Source organism: Pipistrellus hanaki, assembly GCF_964339955.1.
Source record: "Pipistrellus hanaki genome assembly, chromosome: 6".
Classification (NCBI taxonomy): domain Eukaryota; kingdom Metazoa; phylum Chordata; class Mammalia; order Chiroptera; family Vespertilionidae; genus Pipistrellus; species Pipistrellus hanaki.
The window spans coordinates 41188605-41208770 of NC_140508.1; the positions used below are offsets into that span (position 1 = coordinate 41188605).

General features: G+C 40.3%; 1 protein-coding gene across 4 annotated transcripts in view; it reads left to right on the forward strand.

Annotated features, from left to right (window-relative positions):
- Positions 1-19684, forward strand: part of WDR7 (WD repeat domain 7) — a 273742-nt gene extending 254058 nt beyond the window's left edge. For all 4 annotated transcript variants that reach the window (XM_084886917.1, XM_084886916.1, XM_084886915.1 and 1 more), the window contains 2 exons: positions 12062-12166; positions 16995-19684. In XM_084886917.1, the coding sequence (XP_084743043.1) occupies positions 12062-12166; positions 16995-17198 (309 nt within the window). In that variant the 3' untranslated portion in view covers positions 17199-19684. The remainder of the gene's footprint in view (positions 1-12061; positions 12167-16994) is intronic.
- The last annotated feature ends 482 nt before the right edge of the window (positions 19685-20166 follow it).

Sequence of the window (20166 nt, forward strand, 5' to 3'; positions counted from 1 at the left end):
GGGAGAATATCAGTCAGTTAAAAATCCTCATGGCATAGTCCTTTAGTTATAAAATCCTTTTAGAGAGATTTACTAGTGTTTGTATTTAATCAACTAGAATTACATCATATTTTTAAAAGCCTATCATAACCCAGAATTGACTCAGTGGCCACGAAGAAAGGCTTCAGGAAGTACTCTAGCTCCTTTTCACATCTGCTTTCACTGATCCTGTTATTTAATCTCTCAGTTTTCTTAGTAAATATAGTGTGAATTAAGGATGAAACAAAGTATTGATTTTTTTCTTTATTTATTGAATATTGTTTTTGTTTTTTTATGCTCTTTTTTGGGGGTGTTTTAATTATATGTATCATATTCTGTGGACAGATTTATTTTCTCTAATAGGCCCTGATCACTCTGATTGTTAGTGGTTCCATAAACTTCCTTGTTGAAAATCGGTAAAGTGGAACAGCAGCTCCTTAGCTGTGCCTCACACATGCCTACAGGGAAGGAGAAGTCCTTTTGGAATTATATGCAGTGGCACAAATAAAGTGTGTGGATTGCTATTTTCTTATAGCTTGGTAGTTCCAGAAAATGTTCAAAATTTTTTCTAGACTGTTCATTTCAGTACTGTGCTATTTATTTAGCATAAACCTTAATACATTTCTGGGAGAGAATGTTTAATGTGTGGAAGTGTGTATTCACAGACTCTATAGTTTTTAAAATACTTTTTCTAAATCTTTACCTTTTGAATTGAATGTAAATATTTGTGGATAATAACAGATGTAAACTTAGGTTTAGGACTTTAAAACAAAGAAGTTAAGGCTGGTTTGGACCAGCAATCCCAAATCAATAGCCAGTATTATAAATTGAACAAAAATGTAGAGCTTATATTAAAAAGGAACAGATGTCGCTTGTGGCACACACTCTACCACAGAATGATGAACAGGAATTCAAGGAAAAGAACACTTCCAGCGGGTTTACAGGAAAGGTATCCTTACTGAGAAATGGTTAGGTTGTGGTTAAGGTTCCCCAGGGGGAAGTGGGGGAGCACTCTCCACTGAGATCTGATGGAAACTGGGAAATGCATTCCGGGGAGCAGCCTTCGCCTCCTGCTCTAAGTGATTAGCCCTTTGCGTAGCCATTTCTCAGCGCTTCCGGGCAGTAGCAACAAAAACACCAGTTATTACATAACTCAGTCTTTCCTAACTTATCTATTTTCTACATTTACATATTTATAACTTTTAATGATGAATAATTTACATATAATAAGTGCACTCATTGGAAGTGCGCAGTCTGATGAGTGATAGCAATTGTATGCAGTCTTGTTACGGCCACTATAGTCAAAATAAGAGCATCTCCATCATCTCCTTCCCCCACCTCCTTCCTCTCTCTGGCAATACGCATCTTTCTGTCACAGTGACGTACTGAAAACTTCATGTAAGTGGACTCATACAGTATGTCATTTTTTGTGTCGGGCTTATTTCATTTAGCATCATGTTTATGTTCATCCACCTAAACATATTTTCATTCTGTTTCCTTGCTGATCAGTGATACTGAACTTCTGGAAACAGAATCCCAAATTCAATCCCTAACTAGGAAACTGGGCCCATTTACACTGGACCACAAATTGTTTAGCCCCATTAAATAAAGAAAAACCAAAAAACACTTATTGGAGCAGACATTATTTTTGGAGTTCATTTTCTGCACCTTATTTTTTTCATTGGGATTTCTATTTTCTTTGCCATTTCTAAGGTGTACTTTCTAAGGTGCTTCCTAGAATCTGTGTTTTGTGTTTTTTTTTTTAATTAAAAAGGAAAGTTGTTTTTGTTTTTAACATTTTTTATAATTTCACATCTCATAATAATGTGCTGTGCCCTGAGGTGTCTTACATGATGACTAGGAATCAATGGTCAGAAAATTCTTGTATGAGAAAATAAATGTCACTTAAACCTATATGGGACTTCACTATGATTCACTTTACAGATATGACTATCTCTACTATAGGACATTAACTAGAAAAATGTAACCGGCAAGCAGACTAATTATCATAAAAACATAGAACAAGAATTATCTGTACTCGGACTTGTTGGATCCTTCTTTTCCAAGTAGCCAAGACTGTTTTCTAAGTTGCATATCTGAGTGTTTACCTACATGCCACATCTCAACTTAATTATAAAAAATAGGTTGAGTAAGATAGAAGAAGTTTTCTTATAAGCAAACAGTATTCAGTGTTTCTGAGACATTTTCTCCCACAAATGAAGTGGACTAAGAAAGTGAGCTAACGCATTCGGTGATGCAACATTTAGAACATGTAATCGTGCCTTTTAATGTAAAATGTCTGTAACACTCGAGTGGCTGCAGCTGTCATCTCATTTTTTTTTTCCGGATTAAGTTTGGTCAAGAAAGAAGCTGCCTCATTTTCTTGTTGTCATTTGCCCAGGAAGTAAAAGCAAATTGTAATGAGGGAATGAATCACAGCAGGAGAAACTCCTAACCAATGAGAGGCATATATTGACTGGCAGCCAGCATGCCATTCCTGTGATAGATGTATTTTTATACACTGCTGTTCAAGGTCATTCACTGTTGTCCTTGAGTGTGTGGCCGTCAGAAATAATGCAATTCACATTCAAAACAGTTCTGATAATCCGTGCCAAGATGCCTCACAAAAAAAAAAAAAAGAAAGAAAGAAAGAAAAAGAAATTTTAAAAATCAGTCATTAATTTTATAGATAAATGAAACATCTTCAAATTTTTATTATGGTTTTATCTGGCTGTTGTTGAAAATTGACCAGAAATCAAAAAGAACATAACTTTTGGAGACAGTTGAGAGATATAATCATGCAGGTTTATTATAGTGTGAGAATTCTGAGACAAACTGTTTTCATTTTAAGACTTCTACTATATCTTTGAAATATATTTTTTATTAAAAATACTCAGAAGAAATTTTGCTTTAAGATCTGCCCAAATCCAAAGAAAATGTTCTTACTAACTTTTTGATCTTATCAGTTCAAAAGTGTTTTAGTAAGTATTCTATAATTATTTGGAGAGAAAAATGATCAAATTATTCACCATTTTTAACTGAAAATGAAACCACATTTACCTAAATATAAAATGATCCAAACCATCTTCTTATTCAATTTGTAATCTCCATTTGTAGCAAAAAGGTTTAGATATGAATCTAATATTTTAAAAATGTATAAAAATGTGATAGTTCGGGTCACACAATGTCTTTCAGTAAATACTTTTTAACATATTGCTGGGTTTCAAATCCTTCTCTCAGTGTGTGTTCACAGTTTGTGTATATTCACTGGAAATCACAAGGTCCTTCAAGGTCTGTCTTCAACCTAATTCTCCATCCACTTTTATCTCTCCCCTTCCTCCCTTGAACCATAAATCCTAATCATTCGGAAGGTCTTCTAGTTTTCCTGATGAGATCTACTTTTTTTCCTGTAGGCCAGTAGTTCTCAACCTTTCTAATGCCTCGACCCGTTAATTCAGTTCCTTATGTTGTGGTGACCCCCAACCATAAAATTATTTTCATTGCAACTTCATAACTGTAATTTTGCTACTGTTATGAATGTAAATATCTGTTTTCCAAAGGTCTTAGGCGATTTTGCTAGCAGTTCTCAACCTGTGGGTCATGACCTATTTACATTACGATTCATAACAGTAGCAAATTAACCCACCATTTTTATTGGGTTAATTTGCATACTCACTCCTGATTGGCTGGTGGGTGTTGCAAAGGTATGGTTAATTTGCATCTTTCTCTTTTATTAGTGTAAAAATGTGTCCAAACTGCCTTCTTTATACAAAGAAGATATTATTTTAAATGGAAGGCTTTTGCTTGAATTTAACATGCTTTATACTAAAATTAGTATACATAGTATTAAATATGCTTTTAATATTTTCTATAATAAGGCATAGAATGTTATTTTAAGACACACATCTGTGAGCTACATACATGATAACAATTATAACCACATTACTAACAAAGTGCATTCTGAGTAATAAACAAACAAAAGCTTCAAAGGATTCCTGTTTTCTTGGGAAGAACATAAATTAAAACATCAAAGCTGTGTGTTTCCCTTGAGGACCATAGATATTTGGGTAGCTTGTCAGTGCTGGAGTGTGAATGGGCCAGTGTTATTGACTTCCACGTGTTACCCAAACATTTTCCATTGACAAATATTAATTGCTTATTAAGTGCAAAAGAGTTTGATGGTCCAACTACTGAATTGTATAGTGAATTGGCCTTTTAGTTTTGTTTATCATTAGGCAATATGAATGCATTAAAGATATAGAAGTTTAGCCGAAACTGGTTTGGCTCAGTGGATTGAGCGTTGGCCTGCGGACTAAAAGGTCCCGGGTTTGATTCCGGTCGGGGGCATGTACCTTGCTTGTGGGCACATCCCCAGTGAGGGGAGTACAAGAGGCAGCTGGTCGATGTTTCTCTCTCATCGACGTTTCTAACTCTCTATCCCTCTCAATTCCTCTGTGTAAAATCAATAAAATATATATTTTTTAAAAAAGATATAGAAGTTTAATCCAGCATATCTCCCACTCTAAGGTTATTAAGTAGATGTTCCTACCGAGTTTAATCTCAGTGATAGGCAATTTAATTTATGTTCCTTCAGATTTAAGTGAATCCTCTTTGACCAAACTGTAGGGAATGCTTGTTTAAATATACATAGTACTTAGTAGTAAAGTATCCAGTAAATCCTGCATTGATTCAAGTTTATGAACCTAGTGAATCGTTGAAATTGCAATCAGAACAAAATTGGTAATTATGATCATAATTATGAGTTTTTATAAATTATTAATTTGGTTAAAATATTTCTCCTCTTAATTTTGAAAGGACCTGTATATCAAAATGAGCTACCAAATACATATGTGTGTATATATATAGCAACACATACACAAATACACATAGTAAGTTTCATTTTAATTTCTATTTGTCTTTCCCAGTGTTTTTTTTTCTTTTCTTTTATTTTTTATTGAATTTATTTGAGAGACATTGGTAATAAATGTTATAGGTTTCACATATATAATTCTATAATACATCATCTTTTCTAACTTTTAATGGCATATGTTTATTGTCTTATTATAATTACATTTCAGGGAAATCTTAAGTATATTATGTAATGATCTTCATGAAAATTTTGTGCATACCTGATTAATTTTAAGCAAAGTTAAAATTACAGACATTTGGCTGTCAGTTTTGGCCATTGAGTAGTATCGATAGTTTGGAATTATAAATTTATTCTAATTCAGATATATGTTTATAAAACTAGAAATTTGACTTTTCGTCATTTATTTCCTGATCCTCAATTAAATAATTAATACTTGATAATTCTCCTCTCCCTTTGCATGGGTTACCTCAATCACTCAGTCATTCCTAGATATTCCTGGAGAGACTGCTATGTGCCAGGAACAGTGTTGAGTGCACTGTTCTTATGCCCCAATATATCTGCCCATGTGCTTATACCCCCCAAATCTGTCTTCCATAAACCTTCTCCTGAGCTCCAAATTCTTCATTCTCACTTTCTGACATACAGGACAGGACAAATAATATCTGTCTTCTTTTACAGATAAGCAAATTATGTTTTAGAAAGTTTTGACCATATAAAAGCCTCAATGTAATAAAAATCTTAAATTATTACTAATGCCTAAATTACAGTAGTGGAACAAATCTTGCACATTTACATTGATTCTTATTATTCCAGGATGAGGGAGTTACACGTGGTTAGCGTATAATCCGCCGCCAAAAAATTTCAAAGACTATTGCTTGTTCCAAAGATTGCCAATATGTAGATATCGAAAAGCTCCTTTAATTCATCACTATCAGTTTATCCCCAAGTGACATTTCAGTAACTTCCAATAACTGAAAATGGGAAATGCTGCAATTCTTTGTAAGGAAGAAATTCTGTTTACTTGAGGCCTTTGTGTTATAACTTAAGATAGCTCACTTTATCATACTTATCCTTAAATCTATTTTCCATTAAGATATTAAAGTGATACCAAATCTACTTGTCTTTCACCCAGAATGTATATTCTTTTCAATTAGGTAGTGATAGAAAATAACTCAATTCATCCAATAGTGCCAGTGCCCCTTGCATTGAAAAAAAGCCACAAAAGGCTACCACATAGAGTTGGCATATGTGAATATGAAACATACCTCAGCCCTCCAGCAAGGAAAGAAATTATAGAGATAATTTTCAACTGTCAAATCTCTGCTCAAAATCACTGTCGACTTGCCCAAGGACAGTGTGTGACTCTTGTGTGGACACTGGGATGGGACAGCCTGTAGGAAAGACCACTCTTCAATCTAGGGTTTTAGGAGGACGTTTCCTATCTACTTCCATCTTGGTTGATGCTTTCAGTTTTGGCATGTTCCCAAGTCAGAAACATCCAGGTCCCTAATTTTATGGTGATTCTTTCCTCAAGAAGTCCTTACTTATGGCGCCGCACCTGGTGGTGTCTGTTACCCTGAAGAGGGGCCGCCACAAGGAAGTTAGAGGTGTTTCCGCTGTTGCTACTGCTGCTGCTGCTGCTGCTGCTCTCTGCAGGGCTTGCCCTCGCTTCCTAGGTACTCACTTCTCTGAATGTCTGGCCCATCTCCAACCTACATCCTGCCTCCGCACACAGAGGGCACTTCATGAGGCTCACCCTAACCTCCAGGCTTCTGCCATGCTTGTCCCTCACGTATCCTCCTCCGCCAGAGCCCAGTCTAGGGAAATGGCTGCACAATTATATTTTTAGAAATTTCAGGCACCATGTACAGCCAACTGGGGACATATTTTCAGCTCAGCAGGCATTTCAAATATCATTTTGTCCTCCCCTGCCCCTCCTCCCATCCAGCAATTCCAACTGCCTGTCTTAATCCCATACTGTTCCCAAGCAGGCTTGTGAATAAGGCAGCATCTTCCTTCAGCCCCTGGACCTTGGGGCTCTGAAGCTTCAATCCAAGTGCTTTCATTGTTCACCTGATTCCAGCAAATGTTGTACAAAACAGCTGGCTCAGTTGTGCTGGTACTTGAGATGGCAAAATTTTATCTACTTTTGGAAATTTTTACAATTTATGTTGAAGGTGGGAAGGTGTCTTGTCTGATTGGGTTTTTCCCCTTTCCCTTTATAAAAGTGATAAGACCTGCAAATAAATACACAGTGTTCTCCTTGATCTTGTTCACTTTTTAAAGTGGGTGGAATAGAGTCCTACTTCTTTTGGGTTTAATTGTCAAATCTGCCATTGGAAAACAATATCAAGAACTCCAGGAAGAGACAAAGCTTATAAAGAGCAATTTTAAAGAAAATATTCTGGGTGGTTGGAGCTCGTATTGATGCTGACCAAATCTCTGTAGAAAGTCGTGACTTTCCTCTGAAAAGCAGGGTTAATTATATTCGCAGAGCACATTGAAGTGCCTGTTGAAAACTGTTGGGTAAGTGCAAGTATTGCTCATTATTAACCCTGCCTCGCAGTTCCTTCCTTTCATGAGAGAAAGGGGGAGTGGGTGTTTAGCAGTTCAACACTCTGTCTCCCGCTAGAGATAATTGCTTGATTTTCTTTTATTGTTCAGGCACTTCTCGAATTAGATTAATTTCTTTATAGTCCATCTCTGTCTATTCAAGACAGTAATTTCTTTGGCTAAAAATATAACAAGACATGATACTCATTCGCATATAAAAAGTAGACCAAACCTTTTATTTAGAAACCTGTTATTTTGGAAAATGTTCTTTCCAGCTGAGCATTTAAGATCCCACCATCAGGTTTGCTCCATCACAGAACACTTACAGGTTCGCTGTGCCCACAGCTGCACCTCTGCCGCCAGAGCAGAGGTGCCAGTCAGTCCAGGTGGTGCCTGCACAGAGCTGCCAGTTCAGGGATTTCACACCAGACAATGACAGCATTTCCATTGTACCCAGGGCTGGAGCATCTCTCAGGCTGAGATTGGAATGAATTCTCAGATGCACCAAACTATCTAAAACAGCGAGCTTCTCTGAGTCACCACAAGTGGTGCTTGCTATCTTATGAGACAACAGGTCTGTCTGTCAGCTGCCACTGCAGTCAGTGCTCAGTGGTGTCTGTGTTGCTTTCATAGAGCCCTGTGGGGCTCCTGGCATGTGGTATGGCTTGTGCATTTGTGTGCGCATATGCATACGTTAATGAGTTCTGATCTAGTGTCTAAAATAGACTTTAAAGAAACAGATTAATAAATTCAGTATCTAACAGGACCTCAACGACAACAAAGGAAAATAGGACAATGATTAGTGAAATAAGTAGGAGTGTTGCAGAAGACCAAAGAAAAACCAAGCAACGCTTTTAGAGAAAAGGAGTTACGCCAGTGAACTCAGTGGGATAACTTCCCAAATCTGAGTAAAGTAACATGCAGGAGGCTTCTCTTTTATATCTTTCTGGGGTCTTTGTCCCCCAAATGTGGATTATGCTTCCAGACCTTTTCAAATTCTTTGCAAGAAGGCCCCCAGGTATTGGGGTCTCCAGGCCATATCTGATGGTCTGGCATGACGCCAGCGTTAATAACCCCTCCCTCTGGGGCAGTGCACTGTTCACAATTTTATGGCCTCTGTATTTAGATAACAGGTTCTGCAAGACCAGTTTCTGGGAAAGAGGTAGTGACTTAATTATAGGTTATCAAGAATGTACACTGGGCTTGCTGGCACAGAATCAGATTGCTAGGCCCCCCCCCCCCCCCAAAAAAAAAAAATCAGGGTTACATTGGAATTAGCTCTTTTAAGCCTTCTCAGGAGTATTTGACACACAGAATGAGCATAAATTTAGTTCTGAGTTTCCTGGCAGTACAGTGAGCACGGTTTAGATTATGTAATTATTGTTTCATAATAAAAAGAAAGCAACAAATTGATCTGGGAAGATAAACATTTTCCTGGCAGAAAATTCTAAGATGAGCTTATTTCACAGGATCGTCTGTAAGACACGTAATGAAGAGCATCTTCAACTGATACAGAAATAGTCACATAGATGTTGTAAATACCAGCTCTCTGTAAAAGATGAAGATGTATATGAAATAGTTCATGAAGACTTTGCTGAGGAGCCTGTACGTCTGGTTTTCTTCCTTTCCAAGAGGTCTAGCTTAGCTAGTCTCACAGGGTGGTTCCTAAATGTGATCCGTGGGTTGGTACACCTTCTGCACCTGCTGGTTCTTGGCCAACTCACTGGTGCATTCCCTTGTCTAAAGTACATTCCAATAGCTGGTCACAGGGGGATGCTAATCCAAAAGAGGCAGGCTTAACATTCTGTTTTGAGATTTTGGGGTCCAAAGCACAGAGCTGGGCTTTGGGGAGCTTGTAAGAAGGGCCAACTTTTTCTAGAGTAGCTTTCCACCTGCTCTCACTTTTAAATGCACACTGGGCCCCTAGAGGGTGGAAGAACTATTTCACTTGAATGTATATAATGGGATGGTTGCATTAAATACCATGAGGGGCCAGGCAGGAAGTGAGGGAGCCAGGCAGCCAGTGTTGGGTACACAGGCCCTGTTTTGTGTCAGGGCCGGGACTGGCGAAGTGGCTGAGCTCTGACTGACTGACTGATGGATGTCCCCACGTGCTGGAGTTCTTATCCTACCATTATAAAGGGTTTTGCATTCTGGAGAAAGGGGCTATGTGTAGAGTCAATAAGGAGTCCAAGGATGAAATATAATTTTAAAAGGCATTGGGAGTCAGGGGAGCTTGTTTGGCCAACAGGAGGCAATAACACGTAGATTTAAGATACCCTGAGCTATCTGGCAGCAAAGGATCCTATTCAGGATTGGGGGAGTGCCCTTCAGCCATCCCAGATGATTCAGCCCTGACATGCTGGAACTGGCCTCCGGCACCCATGTGTGAACTATGGCCCAGGATTGCCTGAGCTTCCAGTTTTAGGAGAGGCTAGAAATCTTGATTTTTGCAAGATATCTGCCTAATCAACTATTTTACCATAAAATAGCCTCAGATTGGCTCAACAGAATTTCAGATTTTTAACATAACTGAATCTTGATTTTAAAAAAAACAAAACACAAAAAACAAAGCTGCCCCCTCTCTACCCCCCATGAGCTCATTAAGCTGACCTAGTAAGTAGGAATGGTCATTTTCCTCCTTTTAATTGTTTGCGATCCCCCCTCCCCCATACCTAGAATGATTTTCATTCTAATGTAGATGACGATGAGCTGGTTTCTTGCAATAGTTATTCAGCATGCTTACCCTGTTGCTTAATTTAGCACCACATTCGTGGGCTAGTACCATGGACAGTTACCACAGTTTCTTAAGCTCCCCAGTCTGAAATCTGTTTCTGGACCACCTAGTATGTTAGTGGGTGCCAATTCTGGGATACATTATTAGGGATTTTTTTGATGTTTGGTTTTCATTAAATGATGTACTCAAGTAATTCAGTTATGTAATTGTTTACATCTGTCTAACCATTTTTTTTCAGTTTTATTGAGATGTAATTGACATATAACATTGTGTAGTTTTAAGGTGATGATTTGGTATACTTACGTGTTACAAAACAATTACCACTATAGCATTTAGCTAACACCTCCATCCCCTCACAAAATCAAAAAATTTCTTTTTTGCATTGAGAACATTTAAGATCAACTTTCTTACTATATATGTCTGGTCACCTTTCAATAAGGGAGGGGGGAATGACACAAAAATTAATAAATTTATTGAGTCTTATTCTGTGCCATGCTTTGTAGCTATGGTTTTCACAGAGCTCTTTAAAGCAGACATTATCAATATCATATCATCCTAATTTCTATGTTATAGACTTGGGTACTCTGAGGTTGGGGAATTTAAATAAGTTGCCTAAGGTCCTACAGTCAGTAAGTTGTGGAGCCCAAATGCAGCTAAGGCAGGCTGACTTAACCACAAGCCCAGACCTAGACCGTAAAATAGTTTTCCTCCATTGAAAAACAGGCATTATTTTGGGTCGCACAGTGCCCTGAAAACCCAATGACAGTAAAGAACACAACCTAGAGAGCACGAGGAATGTCCTTGTGTCCCCCTCCCCCACCTTTTAATCACTCAGAAATGAATTATGAGAAGAGTCTTACAGAAATGTACAGTATGTATGGGGCTTAATCATGATGAACTTGCTGCTTCCACTAAGTTTCAAGGTTCACAATTCTTCAGCCAATGGGCATACACCTTCCTGGTATTGTCTTGGTTTAAGGAAACACATTTCCCCATTTCTTTCCAGACACAGGGAGGAGACCAATCTAGAGCTTGTACGCAGACTGAATATTGCTTAATTTGGGAGATATATTTTCTTTAATAGTTGAGTGTAGGGACATTAATATAATTTACTAATTTTTTAGTATCCCAGTGTTTTCGATAACTATGAATATCATTAAATTTTAGTATAATTTTTTTATGAGTAAAGACTTTATCAGAGACCTACTCTAAGTACAACTTCCTTTTTTTAATTCATGGTTAAATCAATGAGAGCTATTTGGCAAAAGCTCAGAATTATTCTTGTTAACTTGTTTTTAAATAGTATTTGATTTATATGTGTGGTCAGAGCTACAACGCACACATATATGTGTGCTTACTAATTGGAGCCATATGCATTTAAACACAGTGTTATTGGTAGGAAATGAAGCATAAAGCATGAAAATGTATAATTATTAAGGGGTTGAAATGATAGTTTTTAACTCCTTCCAGGACAGGTATGTTATGATACAGCTTTGATTGTCTTTCATTATAGATGAGTGAGGTTCGTGGGTATATTTGGCGGTCAGTTTCTTACCTTCCTAATTAACTGTAAAATTCTTCCCCCTAATGGACATAAGTGAATTAACATACTAGTTTTCCCATCAGAATGTGCTTTTCCTTAGACTCATGCTGTCTGCCAACTCGGTGACAGGTGGATTCTTCAAAACAAGACTGGATATTGAGAAACCAGGGAGAGAACTCTGGCTGCTTTCTGATTTCTCTAACCTGGTTTTATAAATAAAATAAAGTACATAGCAGCATCTAACATTCATGACATGCTGTTCAAAACTGAATGCGCCTGCATGCGTGTGTGTCATAGCTCTGTGGAGCAGTCCAGTTAATGGCTCTGACTTTTCTTTTAGACAATCCATGGACACAAGGGCCCGATCACGGCAGTGGCCTTCGCTCCTGATGGGCGCTATCTTGCCACCTACTCGAACACAGACAGCCACATTTCCTTCTGGCAGGTAAGCGAGGGTGCCACAGGCCCTGAAGCGTACGGCATGATCTGCTGGGAACGGCTGCCTGCAGACGCCAGCCCTCTGTCCCTCTTCAACCGGTGTCAAGCATTCATGGCTTGCTGATTATGTGCCCAGTGCTCGCATGCAGGGTACACCGAGGATGCACGTAGCAACCTGGAAAGGGGGTGGTCTGCTCTCCCAGAACTTAGTCTCGGGGAGGCACAGGGAAATAAGAAAGCGACACAGCATGGAGGGGAACTGAGGCCAGGTTGTGGGATGGCTTCATGAGGATGCGACGTCTGAGCCGAGACGTGCTGATGCTGAGGCAGGGCAGCGGGGAGTGGGTGCTGAGGGAGAGGAGCACAGGGCCGGGTGAGAGGGCCCGGCCTGGAAGAACTGACAAATATGAGGCATCCAGGCAACTCTGACGGGGCCAGGCGCATAGGGAGAGAGGCAGCCTCATGTTAACATCATGTTCGTTTATAGTATCTCATTCTGTGTGCATCCGGGATTTCCCACATCGGGTCTTCCCCAAATTATTAAAACATTTTTTAAAAACCCAAACAGCATTGGCTGGCACGAGAATGCCTGTTTTATTCTGATTAAAATGAGTATTAATTTTAAGCAACTAATTTTTACAGTCGAACTTGTTTCACCACCAGTGATTAATCTCTATCCAATCTTCTTTTTAATTATGTTACTGCTGATCATTACAAAAATATTAAAAATTGCCAGCTCCCTCCCCATCCCCCCCCAAAAATAGGTTAATTTAAAATTTTGTTGTTGCCTTTACTTTCCTAGGATGCCAAGTATGTTTAATTAGCACCAGAGCAAGTGAGGCAACACCCAAGTCTCTAAACCCAACATTAGAAAAAATTTTTTTATTATTGATTTTTTACAGAGAGGAAGGGAGAGGGATAGAGAGTTAGAAACATCAGTGAGAGAGAATCTCTGACCAGCTGCCTCCTGCACACTCCCTGCCAAAGATGTGCTCGAAACATGCCCTTCACGGGAATCGAACCTGGGACCTTTCAGGTCCTTGTTGGACCTGACGCCCTATATCCACTGAGCCAAACCGGTTTCAGCTAACATTAGAATTTAAAATGCAGCCCATGTCTCACGTGCTCTCATTATACCCAGATTGGAAGTCACAGGAACATTATGTCAGCCTATCAAGAAAACACAGCAAAGCCTCCTCAGACATATAGAGAGTTTTCATTTGCATTGAAGAGAGTCCAGTCAGTAGTGTTGGATCTGCCGCTGCCGTCCCCACATGGACTCGCTGATTTATTTAGATGCATGTTGTTTATTTCGAATGATGTATGACATCACACTCTTCTATTATTCCAGTAAATGTACTGTAATATATTTTGGAAACTTAATGAAGTCTTATTAATAGAGAACCTTACAAAAGCCATCAGCTATTAAAATCTTTGCTGAGAAATGAGTGTTAATGAGAAGTATCGGGTGGATAATTACTCAAGCGAGACTTAGTAAAAGGCTGTGTGCAGCATCAGTTACTCTGAGAGTAGCCATAAAACACTTCCTGTGTGATGAATTACATCTGTATGTGTTTCTGTGTGATCAGAAAATCAGCCTCACAGAACTGGTTTGTGAAGCATTATTTTTAAAGGGAAGGGAAAAGCCACAGTTACATTTTCGTTGGTTTACAAACCCAGCCATTGAACAATGTGATGTGCTCATCTTTCAGTTCCTTGACTCTCCAACAAGGTATTTCTGTGATTTGAATATTTCAGCTTATCGTATTCACTGATATTTGATCAAAGGGAGTTTAGTAATGAAATACAACCATAATTCTCTCACGTAAATTTTACCACCACCCTCTACCAACAAATAACTATCTTCTTTCATAAATGCTAATAATAAATTAAGTGGATATTGGTTTCATTTATTTTAATTTATTCCATCATATAGTAGAATACTATTTAGCCATTTAAAAAGGATGATGTAAATCTATAGTCATTAACATGAAAAGATTGCCCTCGACATTTTGTTGAATGAGAAAAGCAGATTGTGAAACTGCCTTTTATTGTGAGCCTGTTTATGTAAAATCCTTTAAATTTTAACTTCTCCTTATGTGTATGTCAAGTCTGGAAGATATTTACTAAATTGTGGTTATCACCGGGCAGTGGGATTTCAGGGGATTTTGGCTTTCTTTTTTATACTTCTCTTTCGTATTTCAATTTTCCACAATGAGTATTTATCTTTATGAGCAAGAAAAAATTTAATGTTACCAAATATTACAACTCCAGGACATTTTCCTTCATTTAAGGCTCAAATCGCCTTCACTTTAGCAGAGTTTATAGCCAGTCAATGGTAAAAAAATATATTATTAATATTGAATAACAAAATAGGTAGTTGTTTTGGTGAGAATTCATTGACTCAGTTTATTAGAAAAATTAATTTCACCCTTACAACCCCAGATTCATCTATAATTTGAAGAGGTCATAGGGAAAGGATGGTCTAACATGAGGGTCTTCACCATTCCAACTTGTGCAACTGAATACACCCTATAGAACTTGGCATAGTCCTGTCCAGAGCCAGGAAGGCTATTGACCCTTCTGAAGGCAGCTGTCTATCATCTTAGGGATGGATCAGCTTGTAAAGGGAACCCATATATATATATATATAATCTTTCCATCCTGAAATTCCAGTAAGTTATTCTTTCCCTGCCCCTTGTTAGCCCTCGAGCCATTTCTCGTACTTGGCTAAATTTGAAGAGAAGAATTAAAAATAAGGTCGTGTGAGCATATTGAATACCCTGAGCATTTTAAGCCACCAGCAGAAATCAGGCTTCGTACACATTTTCATAGAAAATCCATAAAGAATGAAAAGTACTTTGTGGTTATTTATCAACTGAGAAATTAGATTTTTTAAAAGCACGGTGTGCCTGTTGATGCCAGTTCATTTTAACCAGCAATTTTCTGGATTGTTTCGGTATGATCTGTCAAAGGACCAAATTACTGTGAACTGTTACTTTTTGTACACGTGAGAACTTTACAATCAAGCTCAACATCATTATTTATGTTGAAACTCTCTGGGAACCTCCAGAAAGCGACAGGGCATTCATTTTTATTCTTTTTTGGAATTTCGGGGGAGAAGGAACAAGGGGCGAGGCTCTGCAGGATGACAGGTAGGGACTGCCCAGCTCTAAATGGCGACTGAACTTTAACAGAAAGAGTTAACAATAACCATACATTTGGTTTTAAAATGTGACCTCGGACACCAGTGATTTTTTTCCACCTCTGTGCAGTGTTCAGCACTATTATTAATGCAGTAAAATCAGTAACATTAGTCATCTTAAAAGGGTTATTACTCAAGATGATTTAAATTGTGAAAATGTCAGTGGAGCCTGCACGCATCCTGCTAGAGACGCCGTGATTTACGCCCTCTGACACCGGCCTGCTCTGAGCGGGGAAGGAGCAGCTGCGTGCTGCTCCGACCCACATGCAGAGCCACCGTACCCGCACTTCTCCGTGTCCGAGGGCCGGCCAGGGCTCCGGTGCCAGCCGTCTGCGTGCATTGGGTCACAGTCTGCATGCCTCACGCAGACCCCCAGAATGTCGCATGTCTAGATGGAGAAGAATTGGTGGAAAGAGTAGTGCAGAGAAAAACATTATTTCCGAGACCTCGTTCCTGATTTTCAGTATGGTTCCCATGTGGTTTGCAATACCACAAAAAGCATGCATTGGGAAAATACTAACTGATATTTGGAATCTAAAGGGCTCATCCGATGCAGCACCCGGGCAGCAGTTTACTAAGATGCTGCCTGATACTCAGCACTTGGACCCGAATGCATAGTTGTTTGGGAGCCATAATTTCCATGTTAGTTTTCACTTATGAGGATGGATAAAAAGAACTTAAATTCAAGTCAAATTCAGAAAATCTGCCAGAAAGCAGGAATCAATGACTAATAAAGAAATACTGCTAATAAGGCGTGGAAGTATACTGTCTTTAGCACGACAGCAAAACAGTGAGGCACAGACACGGTGTTCAGATGTAGCTGCTTCTTATTTTCCCTTCAAACCAAAGTAGAGCTTTCCAGAGACTGAATGTTTTTAAACAGCAGTGAGGAGGGCAGGGGTTGGTAGATGGGGATGGGAGATCTACTGCTTAACTGTGCTTTGTTTTCTTGGACTAATTATAAGTCCCCACACTTGCCTTTGTGGACTCATCCGTCAGCACTGTTGAGAATAAAGAGGTCTGCAGTAGAAAATACCCATAATTTCCAAATACTGTCTCATTGAAACTTTTTTTTCTTCAAATCCTCATCCGAGGATATTTTTTCCATTGAGTTCTAAAAATAGTAGAAGGGAGGAAGAGAGTGAGGGAGGTAGGGAGGGAAGGGGGAAGAGAGAGAGAGAGAGAGAGAGAGAGAGAGAGAGAGAGAGAGAGAGAGAGAGAGAGAGAGAGAGAGAAAGAGATCAACGTATCTGCAATTGAGGTACGAGCCATTGACTCAGAATCAAACCCATGACCTCTCGGCCCACAAGCCAACACCCTAGCCACTGAGCAAAACCAGCCAGGCTTGAATTGTTTTGTTAGCATGCACAGCTCAGCGTCCTTCTTAAAGATTGCGCTTTCCTGCTGTCAGAATCTACTCACAAAGTAAAATTTCTCTGGATTTATGTATTTACTGTAATAATATCAGAACAACTTCGCATACACTGAAAGGTCCCTTCAGAGGTTCAGAATAAGCTCTCTGCTGAGCGTGAGTGAGGCTGTGGGGAGAAAGTGGCCGGGAGTGGGTGTCACCAGGGAAGGGAAGGAGTCTCCGTGTGACACGTGTGCTCTCGTGTCCCTGTGTCCCCAGATGAACACCTCACTGCTGGGAAGCATCGGCATGCTGAACTCGGCCCCCCAGCTGCGCTGCATCAAAACCTACCAGGTGCCCCCCGTGCAGCCGGCCTCCCCCGGCCCCCACAACGCCCTCCGCCTGGCCCGGCTCATCTGGACGTCCAACCGCAACATCATCCTGATGGCCCACGACGGGAAGGAGCACCGCTTCATGGTCTGAGGCTGGCGCTGCCCGTGCCTGCTCTCTAAGCCCAGATCCCTCTGTCCTTACGCCGGGTCCCTCCTCAGTGCTGCCCACCCAGGGGCATTAGGGCGCAGCCTGGTCTGTGTCACTTCTGCATGGTCTGGGACCTTCGCCTGTCCGGGGCACCTATTGATTCAGAGGCATGCACACACCGCTCTGCAGGATGCGGCCTTCTGTCACAGGTCACGTCTCCCTGCTGGAGAGGGAGGGGAGGCGGGCCCCTGGGCACACTCCTTGGCAGCTGCACTGGAAGCCTGAAAGTCAGCGAACACTGATGGCCACCCAGCCCGCATCAGCTGTCCCTCAAGCTGCACCCCTTTTCTGAAGTGCTGCTGGGGTTGGTCATTCTGGCACTGGGTAACATGGCCATCCTAATTGTCAACATTATTTTCCTTTGGATTTCCTAAAACATATTATTGTTTACCACGAAGATTCTGTGTTTACATGGTTGTTGTGTTTTTCCCTCAGCTAATTGCCGGGAAATTGCTAATCCGATTTCCTAGGGTTTAACCACTAGCTTCTTTATTAATACCTAGCCAATTTGGGATTAATGAGAAAATATACCAAAAAAAATGTTCCCCCTGGTGGAGAATACAGTTTCCCAGACACATAGCCTTCTTAAATGCTCACATCCTGCTTAAGTGATGGCATATTTAGTAGTTTAAAACAAAATCATCTCTCTTGAGGATCTAGTTAATATAATTATCCAGTCACTATAACTTATCTCTTAAATGGACTTTTATGAAAAAGAACAAGTTTAGAAACATAACATATACCTAAAAAAGAAAACGCTGTGTCTGTGGCTGCAGATATTAAAGTCAGAGCTTGCCCTTCCTTCCAGAAACTTCACAGACCTGCAGTTCCCAGGTGTACGGCTTAAGTCAGTTATCACTACTACTGATCAACTACAGACAAGTAAAGACAGCGTTTCCTTTAAACAAGTATCCTAGAAAATTAATAACTGGCGCAAGCACCCGGGCATCTGTATGAGAATGGGGCTTGGTCAGCCTGAGCAGCGTTGCGGTGAGAGCTCACCACCTTCTGCCAGTTTTCCCAGTCACTCTCACCTCACACGTTACATTCTGTGGCTCTCGCTCACAGTGATGGCGGAAATCCATCAAACAATATTCTGTATGCATCGCTCCTGACAAACCCCAATCTGTTTATAGTTGGGGGTTTGGTTGGTTGGTTGGTTGGTTGGTTAGTTGAGTAAAATTGGGTGTTAATGCAGAAATAGAAGATGATTTATGAAATTCAGAGAAAATATGTGAAGTTTACAGAGGAACCAATATCATAATGGGAGCATTTAATTTAAAAGGTGTAGATGTCCGGGTATGTGTAATATACAAAAGAGTAAGACCGTAGCCCGGGAACAGATATATCTGTAATTTTCTTGAAATAGATGTTAAAAGACCCTGTTAAGAAACTAAGCCCACTAGGCATCTCTCCCCTATTGATGTGAAGTATGTTATTTCCACCGATGGCAAACCTGTACTATTCCTTGGTTATAGACTTTGGGTGTTCTTTCAAAGGTGAATTTATGAAACATGCATGTACATTGTACTTATAAAGATTAGAAATGTAGTTTCCAGGAAGAAAACAAGAACTAATGCAGTGTAGACATTGTTTGCTGGACATGCTGCTGTGTCCGAGGTAGGTAGAGAAGCCGAGGTAAATGGTTGCCCCAAGGGCTCGAGTCCTCTCAGGCCCAGCACCTGTCTCCCATGTGAACTGCAGTGGGGCTGTATTCATTCTGGACTACACAGCTGTTTTGGAATGCTGATGTGGAAGGACACCTTAGAGATTTCTTAAAACAAAATGTTCAGTGCATCCTGAGACAGATGTGAGGCTGCTAGGTAGGCTTCCGCATGCGCGGATGGATGGCACACATCACGGGCATTTAGAACAACGCCATGAGGCCTGCAGGAGCCAAGCACCTGGGCAGTGGTTCAGCCAGCCTGTCCCGCATTGTCTGCAGACAGCCGAAGTTACTGACTATTTCGATTCCAAAACTCTGGGGTGGATGATGGGTGATGGTTAGACAGCTGTCTCTCACTACTACACTAATATTTACATTCTTGTTAACACACATCACACATCCTTGGGTATTTTGAAAACCACAGTCCACACTTCAGCACCGCTTAGATTTCTCAGCACCGAGGTAAACTTCGTATTGTCACGCCAGTGTATGCTTTCGGTGTTTTATTACTTTCATGGGCACTGTATTTGGACCTGTCCTTGTTAACGCAGAGGCCCACGTGGCCTCCCTGACCATTTACAAGCGGAAGGTGACATGACGCGATACTTGTGTGGGAAAGTACTGCCTGGACTCGCCGTGTCCAGTGAGTGGATTAAATGTCTGCTTCCCAAGACAGCTCTTGATGACCCCACTTAGTAGATTCCATATGTGCCGGGTGGTCCTCTGTACATACGTGTGTTAAATAAAGCTGGATGGTACTGAAGATTGTTTCTCCCATTAAAACCATTATTCACTCTTAAACATTCTCAATTGAAATCCATATGCTTTCTCCCCACCCCCACTCCCTTTGGTACCAAATCAAGCCTTCTATTTCCATCTAATTATCCATTTCCCCAGAGAGCTAGCTTCAGGAAAGGTGAACTTGTTCACAAAGGACAATGGCACAGCAGTGAGGGAGTCCCTCCCCTGCAGTGCCCGAGTGTGAGTACTGAGAAACAGCCTACCAGAAACTCAACAGCACCCTCTGTGGTTTGGGCAAGGGAATTGCATGCACATTGCTCTCATCTCCACCCCAAGCTGCTCCTAAATGGATTGTTATTTGTATCAAGTTATGTCTTGTCAGATGCGATGTCGTGGGTTGGCAGCCCTAGGGTAGGGGGCTGGACTGAGATCATGCAATTCACTTAATTTAATACATGTTTGGAGTTGGATTTGAATCCCTGAAGGAAAGGGTGGAACTGGTTT